The 9384-nt window shown below is 30.1% G+C and overlaps 2 protein-coding genes and 2 long non-coding RNA genes across 4 annotated transcripts in view; all 4 read left to right on the top strand.

Moving 5' to 3' along the window:
• Positions 1 to 1149, top strand: part of LOC111041936 — a 4932-nt gene extending 3783 nt beyond the window's left edge. The window contains exons 6-9 of the mRNA XM_022326390.1: positions 3 to 384; positions 442 to 664; positions 770 to 1033; positions 1118 to 1149. Coding sequence (XP_022182082.1) covers positions 3 to 384; positions 442 to 664; positions 770 to 1033; positions 1118 to 1149 — 901 coding nt within the window. The remainder of the gene's footprint in view (positions 1 to 2; positions 385 to 441; positions 665 to 769; positions 1034 to 1117) is intronic.
• A 701-nt stretch (positions 1150 to 1850) lies between these two features.
• LOC111041929 lies at positions 1851 to 2302 on the top strand. The gene is made up of 2 exons (XR_002605381.1): positions 1851 to 2151; positions 2239 to 2302. It is a non-coding gene; the product is annotated as an uncharacterized LOC111041929 (long non-coding RNA).
• Positions 2303 to 2748: 446 nt separating this feature from the next.
• Positions 2749 to 3319, top strand: LOC111041928. Its single transcript, XR_002605380.1, has 2 exons — positions 2749 to 2951; positions 3038 to 3319. It is a non-coding gene; the product is annotated as an uncharacterized LOC111041928 (long non-coding RNA).
• Positions 3320 to 8003: 4684 nt separating this feature from the next.
• Positions 8004 to 8661, top strand: LOC111041938 (P2X purinoceptor 7-like). The gene is made up of 2 exons (XM_022326393.1): positions 8004 to 8447; positions 8546 to 8661. Exons 1-2 carry the CDS (start codon positions 8024 to 8026, stop codon positions 8638 to 8640), a joined length of 519 nt encoding a protein of 172 aa, XP_022182085.1. The 5' UTR covers positions 8004 to 8023; the 3' UTR covers positions 8641 to 8661.
• The last annotated feature ends 723 nt before the right edge of the window (positions 8662 to 9384 follow it).

The following is a 9384-nucleotide window of genomic DNA, read 5'->3' as shown; positions in this document are numbered from 1 at the left end:
AGGTTTCAGTGTGATATGTGTAACATTGTTATGTTTATTAACTCAGAAAAGTCGAAACCTGAAACCTTTTTGCCGATAAACGATGCCGCCGTAAACGGATCAATAGCAGCTGGAATTGGTTTTACACAATTATCTGAATTATGTGCGGTTATGGATATCCCTTGTATGTCTTCGTCTACTTTTCTCTCAGTACAAGAGTTTATTGCTAAAAAAATCCATGAAGTCGCTGAGGCGCAAATGAAAATTGCTGGTGACGAAGAACGTCGTTTAGCAATAGAAGCTGGATCAGTAGATATTGACGGAATTCCCATGTGTACGGTTGTCGCAGATGGACAATGGTCTAAGCGCAGTTACAAGACTAAATATGATGCATTATCCGGAGTAGTAAGAAATGTATAAATACCAATTTTATAAATTTTAATTTTACATTTATAATTTCAGGCAACAATAATTGGTTATAGATCGAAAAAAATTTTGTTTGTGGGCATTAAAAATCGGTTTTGTGTAATTTGTCAGAGAGCGAAAAATAAAAAATTACATCCGTCTGAACATACATGTTTTTTAAATTGGAAAAAAGGTGCTACAAGTATGGAAGCTGATGGTATTGCTGATGGTTTTAAACGGAGTTTAGAAATGCATGGTCTAAAATACAATAAAATAATAGGTAAATTAAACTACGTTTTTCAATCGTGCATATTGTTCAACTACCAAAATAATTTTAAAAAAATTTAGTTAATTCCTAATAAATTTAATCAAAAAAAAATTCTAGGAGACGGAGACTCGAGTGTTACAAAAAGACTAACTGACATAATGCCTTATGGCCCTAGACTACGAGTAATAAAAATAGAATGTCGCAACCATTTATTGCGAAACTATGGAACAAAATTGAGGGCTATGACGTTAAATACAAAGTACCCGATTTCGTTAAGGAATCATATAAAATCAAATATATTACGCTTTAGATTTTCAATAACTAAGGCAATTGAATATCGCAATAGTTTATCAGGTCAAACAGATTATCAAAAATCAGTTGGTAAGTTGATTATTATAATTCTGTTTTGTTAACATTATTCATACAATTATTGTATTATAATATTATACACATATATTATTTAAGGACTACGCCAAGATATACATGACAGTATGTGAATCATACTTTTGTAAAGGTCCGCAAGGTTAGGAAAAAAATGAAAAAAATATGATTGAAGACGCAGAGCGATCAGGGCTTGTGAGCGATATATTCCAAATAATAACTCACTTAGTCGCAAATGTTGAAAGTTTACTGATGAATATGGACAATAACGTGTGTGAACAATTCAATAGTGTAATTAATAAACATTTAGCGGGTAAACGAATAAATTATTCACCAAGAAATTCGTATAATGCTCGAGTTGAAGTTATATCATCCAACTCGGGTGGACAATTTCTTCGTTTGATGCATAAAAATATAGTCAATGAAATAAGTCCAGGTGAATACCATACATTTATTTTTATTCTAAACAATTTGATGTACCTACCTAATATAACGATCATGATATTATTAATTACACTTATTATTAGGTAGGTATAATATATAGTTATAATTTTATTTGTACAAAACATTTATACAAAATGAATATGTTTTTTCTATAGGAGAAATAGGAAAAAAATTTCTAAGATCTAGTGAAAAGAAAAGATACCAGCCTAAATCTAAAAAACTTCTTTTCTCTAGAAATTCAGAAAAAAGATTTAATACTGGCCCGGATCAACATTATGGTTTAGCTGAGCCATTGCCGGAAGATGATATTTCAAAAAAAGTATTAGAAAAAACTAAAGAAAATTGTATTAATGCATTACAACTCAATAGACGTGAACGGTTAGCCGTTGAAGAACAAACAAGGGAACAGGCAAACTCTCAAATTTGGCACGTTGAACGTAGAAATCGGCTCACCGCGTCAAATTTTTGCTGCGTTTGTATACTTCGGCCAACTACATCGTGCAAAAATACTGTTTATAGTATAATGTATAGGAAATTTTCTTCATAAGCAACAGATTATGGTAAAGCCACTGAACCACAAGCTATCGTCGCATTGGAAAAAAAATTAAATTGTAAAGTGAATCAATGTGGACTTATTATTGATGAACATTTTCCTTATTTAGCAGCTTCTCCTGGTAAAATATCCCTATAATGCCTATAGTACTTAATTATAAATATTAATTAAATCAACATTGCTAATTTAGTTTTTTTATAATTTATAGACGGTCTTGTCAATGATGATTTTATTGTTGAAATTAAATGCCCATTTGGAGTAAAAGACACTAACACATTTTTGGAAGCTATAAACAGTAAAAAAGCAAGTGAATTATTATGTACACAAAAAACGATCCTCCGAAAAAATTTAATTCGATATACTTTAAAAGTTTCAAGAACCCCCAGTAAAATTTATAAATTTAAAAAAAAAATAAATCAAATTATTATTCTCCGTTTCAATAATTGATTTTGAGTAAGGAGTACAGTTTTTTCTTAATTTTTTTTTTGTTTTTTCTGAAGCTTTTGAAATCTACCGGGAATTTTTAATTTTTAGCTCTTCAATTTGGTAAATTCACTTTTCTACTAGAGTAGTTACTATAGTGGAAGATCGAAGAATTATTACAATTACTTATAGTGTACACACAGACACAACAATTAAAAAATAAATGAAATATTAATATATTAGTCGCATTTGTATCTGAAATATAAAATGTTCTCATTGTAATATTTAATTTCAGTTATCCTTCTGTCGTCTCAGTGAAAACGGGAAAATGGAATTAAAAGTGGACCATAGTTATTATTATCAAGTTCAAGGACAGATGCAAATTTCAAAACGAAATTTCTGTTATTTTGTCGTTTATTCGCCGAATTGGATGGAAATACAAATAATTAAATTCGATGATTCTTTTTGGCACGAGAATATGATTGAATAGTTAAAAGTGTAATTGAAATTTTTTTTTAAATGTATAGTAATTAAATTTTTGTATTATTATTAAATTATATACACATGTAAAATTTTATTTTCAGTTTTTATACAGAATGCTTACTTCCAGAAATAGTAAATCCCCAATATGAAAGAGGCTGTTGGTAGATGACATTTTAGATCCTCAACATATTTTGGAAAATATAAAATCAAAAACCTGCACAAAGACTGCAAAAACAAAATTATAGAAATGAAAAAAAAAATTAAAACTTTCTATAAATGTCGATTAAAATTAGTAAACATTGATAGGCCGTGCCTAATTTATATAATATGTAGTAATTATGATAATTACCTACTATATCAATAAAAAAATAAATAATCTGTTATACATCTACTTCCTAATTAAAAATAAATACTATTATTTAATACAACGTTTAATTTATTATATTATGTTAACTTTTTAGTTATCTTACAAATTACATTATATGAACAATGAACATGTTTGGTTTACACAGATTGTTTTTTTACATAGATACTGTAAATTGCAATAATATAAATAATTATAGTATTATAGTAGGTATTTATTTAATGAATATTATGTACCACAATCAACTTCGTATTTTATGTAGGTATTATGTTTAAAATTAAAATAAGTAAATACATCAATATTTACTAATCAAAACTATTTAAAATGTTGCTAATATTTATTTAGGAGATTAAATTATCGCATAAAAATTGCTTCATGTCACTTATCAGTTAAAATGTAAGATACTCAACATTTTTACTAAAAAATCTATTTAATCGTAATGGAATTATTATTTTACATGTATTTTAAAAAGTAATTGGGTTAAAAATATAAATCGAGTTATGGTGTATAAAAACTTGTATGCTTAATTTATTGGTTAGTACTTATAAGCAAACAGGAGGTTTAATTAAAAAATAGGTGTGCGATTTGTGAGCTAGGAGCGAGCCAGCGCACCGTTTAGTATTCATGGGCGACAATTTACGCAACGGTCTGTAATGACGCGAAACATTCTGAACGATAGTTTGTGAAATAATAATGCGCCTCTCCCGCGACTAAGCAGCTTGAGCCTCGTCACGGAAAAAGTGGGCGTTTTTACGGCCAGCCACGGCGGCGACGATATGGCGCACAACGCCATCTCTTGAGCGTTGTATTCTTTTTACTTTTACTGTGAGGGCCTCTTAAGAAATTAGAGTGATTCGACCTATTATGGAACTTGATGGCAAGAACATTATCTGTGTTTGTATGTTTGTTTTTTACAATACATACATTTTTAGAAAGTTATGCGTATATAATATAGCGTAAATTAAAAGTTCTCATAACATTAAAAAACTGAACAATCGTAAAAAAAAACAAACTTACGAACACAGAATATGTTATTTGGGGGATGAGGTGACCGAGTGGTCTGACGCGTCCGCTGCGACGCAGCCGGTCGCGGTTCGATCCTCGGCTACCGGGCGGCATTTTTCTCCGGACAAGTCGCGGTGACCGGGGAACAAGTGCTGCCATCCCCCGCTCCCGGGGCATGGCAGAAACCTACGGGTGCCCCATTCGAAATTCTGCCAAAAACAAACACACACGTGTTCCCCCCTACCGTTCCAAAAAAAAATATACAATACAAACTACAATACAAATCCTACTACAGCTAATGGCCTCAGTTGCCGAAGCTTAAGTTCAATAAAAAAAAAAAAATATGTTCTTACCATCAAGTTTCATAATAGGTCGATACACTCTGAATTTTAAACTAACGGAGCTAAACATCATCTTCTGATTGTAAATTTGCTATGTTATGTACTTGTAAGGCGGAGACAACCAATACCCAGTTAGGGTTGTTACGTGGTAACAATTAAATTATTGTCTATCACTACTGGTATACGGTGTGTAATTGTGTATCCGTAGTGATAGATCATGTACCAAACGGGGGAATATGAGAGGATTCGGATGTTCGACAAGACAAGTAGTTATACCGAGTATAATTTAACGTATATTTTAAAATGTAAAACAAAAAATGTAATATAAAATATTTTACTTTACCGATGACCTGGCAGCAACAATACACGGAGCAAGTCGTGAGACGAGACTAACTTCGTTCGGCTGACGAATGTCAAGCAGGCCGAACCATTATTATACATTTTGTTAAAGGACTATGCAACTAAAAAAAAAATGATATTTTTTTATTGTGTGAAAATGTAGTACTTTAAAAAGAATGATTTTGATGCTCTCAAAATTGTTGTCGGACAATTGCTTCCGTGTTTAAATATAAGTCGCGTTTTACGCTTGACGTCATAAAATCACACCGTCCGTCGGGCCGTATCTAAAATACACACGTGGTATGTCTTTCACGCGATTAAAATAACTATAGAGACAAATTGATTCAACATTAATAATATGATACTTTTTATTTTAAGTTTAAACAAATATTTTATTATAATTTATAATAATATAAGAACTAAAATAAATATGTAAGAAATCCTCAATATAAAATATATTCATTCAAACAAAAATACATAATATACTATACGCAATTAAATTTTTATAATTATCATTAGTTATATTATATTTTTATGTAAATCTTGAATACCTTTTAGATTTTAATTCTTCATAAGAAGGGCTAGGTGTTCGATAAATATTTTTTGGGATGTCGGTGTTACACTCTTTTTGTACATCAAACGGTTGTGGTGAAATTTCTTTTTCTGCTTCTTCGATAATTTTTGACATAATATCACGTTTCCAATTATTTTGAGTTTTATTGTAAGAATTTTTTATTGTAAATCGCCCTAGCGGCTTAGAAAATACAACTTTTTCTCCTATTAATGTTTTTTCAGTATTATTGTTATGGTCAAGTATTGCTAATATAGATCGTACGAACATACCATTGAACTGTAAATGGATACGTTTAGGCATATACTTGAGCCTCACGTTGTGATAGGATTCCAATTTTCCGGTGTGCACAAAATGTTTTGCTTGTCTCAAATCTTTAATGAATTCCTTCGCAGTTAAAATTTTTTTTAAAGCATCATAAGAATTAGTTTCCATATGTATCCAAAGCTTATTTTTTACTTGTTCGTCGGTCAGTTTTTCTTGTTCACATTGTTTTGTTATACCGTGTTCGTCTGTCCATTCATGAATATTAGCAATATGATATAAAATAGAAAGAAATTTATCTACTAATAAATCAGCATTTTCTTTGCACGTCTGTGCTGACCACCATAAGTGATTATTAATACTTGATTTCCATAAATAGACATCGGGATATTTTTTCTCTAATATCTTTATTTTTTTCATAAGACTCTTAGACAGATGCCATATGTCAAACTCATGGGTTATTTCGGGGTGCTGGGTTCGGAAAAAATATCGAATACCTCTATGACGGTCAGATAGAAACAGTTGAATCTTACAATCATATTCTACAGTTAATTTTTGTAACAACATTTCGCATGCGGCTCTTTCGAGGTCGCCCGTGACCATCCCTTTTTGGACTAATTGAAAATCAATTATTTTGGAACTATTTAAATCCATAACCGAATAAATACAATACTTGGCGCAAAATTCCGGCGAATCGTATTGACCATCACCAGCAAGCCAGATGTTGGACAATGTTTTTAAATTGTTAATATTATCTTGTTTGTGATATGTCCAAACATTGTAAACCACAGGTCCAATATAATTTTTTATGATTTTGTCATAAGATGTTCTAGAGAAAAAACGTAAATTCAATACTTGACAAAATTCAACCATTTGGGAAAATAATATACCTGATAACATGAGTGCCGATCCAATACATATATTGCCAATTGCTCTTTTTTTAATTTTTTTTTGTGAGTACCACTGAAACGTATGATTTTTTTCACATACAGTAATAACACACAGACATGAACCTTGAATATAATTGTTTGTAGATAATATTTTCGACCCACACACATTACAATTATTAAAAAGCTTTAATAGATATTCCCAAAAAACGATAAAACACTCATCTTTATTTATATGTATTGATGATTTAATATTTTTTGACTTACAAGTATTATAACTTATTTTCGATTCTGTAATCTCATCATCACTGGTATTTTCGCTGTCCTCGGATTCCGATTCTATTTCAAACGATAAGTCATTTTTTATTTCATAGTTAGTTACTCTGATCAAATTTTCATTTCCCAATTCACACTGTATACCTATTTCACTTGTTTTTTTAATTTTATTATTGATGTCTGGCTCCTCAATAGCTGAAACATCGTCAATTTCTTCAAAACACGACTTTGTTATCATTTTTTTCTTTGGTGTACTAGTTTTTATTACATCATCAATTATTTCTGTTTGTCGTTTTTTAAAAAAATGCAGTGATTCTTGCCTGGGATTTACAGATATTTTTGAATTGCTTAAACCAATTTGAATACTAGGTACTGCGTCGGGATTTAATCTTACAATGCACTTGGATTCTGGCATAAGTTGTCTTTTTAAAACATCTGATTGATTAAAATCAAGCGGGAGAAAATGTTTAGAACAAATGACGGACCCAGCACTAGCTTTAAAGTTTTTTCTTTTACAAAAATGCTCCCATTTTCGATGCCGTAATGTTGATTTATTGCGTTTTGGAAAAGTATAAAAATGTAAATTATTATCATTATCAACTTGTTTACGCTTACGATCGTTATTCTACGTACAACCAAATACCGAGCACAAAGTCATATTTGTATGATTATAAATAAAACCAAAAAACACGCGGATACTTCGACACTTCATTTGTACACACTATCGACTACCGACTGTCAACTGAGCTCTAACTGTATAAGATATAATTTGTATTTGTTTGGAATGTGAATAGAGTGTTTATTTTTATCAATTAATTTATATTACACAAAATATTAGCTATTTATAAAAGCTATAAATAATATGCTCTATTGGTGATAACTGCAGATTACGTATACAAATTCATAAGATCGATTCTATTACAGTACCTAATGCAGTGAACACTGCCTGATTCAATTTCATATTAGTCTACCGTACTAGAGTCTAAACAGTTAACGATTTTTATTTTATTTGGAATTTTATAATAAAATTATACTTTATTATGTCTATAGTTCCGTACAATTTTGAGCCTTTGGTTACCGATGTTGATAACTATGATTATTTAGAGTACGAAAAGTCAGTAGTTAGTTACAACGATAGATCTAAATTAGCTGTAACAGAGTGGTGCTCGTGTGGAAAATGTGAAAAACAGATAAATGACTGTGAATGTGTATGTTGTTTTGAACTTCCGAATATTTTTAAAATGTGCATAAACAATGAGTGCATAACGAAAAATGCATTATTTTCAAAAATTATATTAGATGAAGACATTTTAAAAATTACCAGACAGTACATGATTTCAAAAACAAAGAAGAAAACAAAAAAAATGAGTTTACAATCAGCTACTATGGAAAATAAAGCCTGGAGATATATTTGCTACAAACAGTTTACACTTTGGGTTAATTCATGGATGCCAATTGGAAGAGGTAAGTTAATTTGTTTTCGATAATGTAAGAGTAATAAAATCATAGGTAGGTAAAAAATCAAATAATGTATTCTTTATTGTGTTTGTCTTTTATTATAGGAAATAGAGTTGTTATTCCAGCATGTGTGGTCAAAAAAATTCGTGAACGTTACCCTGAAGAAAACGGACTATATATTGGTTTTCAAAACCGGTAATTCATGTACCTAATCTATTTCTTATTATAATCTATTAAACATTATAATTTATAATATAGTACATAAAATAATAATATGTAAGTTGTTAGTTTTATAGTCGTATAAAACCTACTTAACTTCTTAATTCTGTGTGAATGCATGTATTTTATTTTCAATTTTTTTATGCATTTATTTTAGTTCTTATATTATGAATTATAATAACATATTTGTTTAAACTTTAAATAAAAGAGTATAATATTATTTATATTTGTTATTTTATATATTTTTATTTTTTGTCTTTCCTATAAACTACCCTGAAACAAATTTTAACACGATTAAAATAATAATTCCATCTAAAGAAATGTATAACCTTTTTATAAATGTAGTTTAAAAAATCATACCTTAAATAAATTGTTCGCTATTGTAATGATATGCTCACACATCATTGTAACAATTATTTAAGATATAACAAATAAATAAATAACGGCCAGACTGTCACACGTAGAAATCGGAAATCTCTAGACCCCAATAAATTATTGTCACAGACAAAATTGTCTAATTATATTATACGATCAGGGATTAAGAAATCGACACGTACCTATGTTTGCAACTGTAGAGCGTAGGACGTGTGGCTTTCTTACATGCCGCCGGAGAAAAGGTATGGTAAAAAAGGTCCTTGTCACAGAAGAGAAATCGGATGTACAAAACAACCTTTTGATGAAGCCGCCTATCACTCTCTGGCCGGCACAACCGGATCGTCCCTTC

Source organism: Myzus persicae, unplaced genomic scaffold (assembly GCF_001856785.1).
Source record: "Myzus persicae strain clone G006 unplaced genomic scaffold, MPER_G0061.0, whole genome shotgun sequence".
Classification (NCBI taxonomy): domain Eukaryota; kingdom Metazoa; phylum Arthropoda; class Insecta; order Hemiptera; family Aphididae; genus Myzus; species Myzus persicae.
This window is presented reverse-complemented; position numbering and strand designations above follow the sequence as displayed.

Excerpts from the sequence above, each read along its gene's own strand:
- LOC111041938 (XM_022326393.1), top strand. The coding sequence starts at position 8,024 with ATGTCTATAGTTCCGTACAATTTTGAGCCTTTGGTTACCGATGTTGAT. Across the intron at positions 8,448-8,545 it reads ATGGATGCCAATTGGAAGAG|GAAATAGAGTTGTTATTCCA; the intron begins GTAAGTTAATTT and ends CTTTTATTATAG.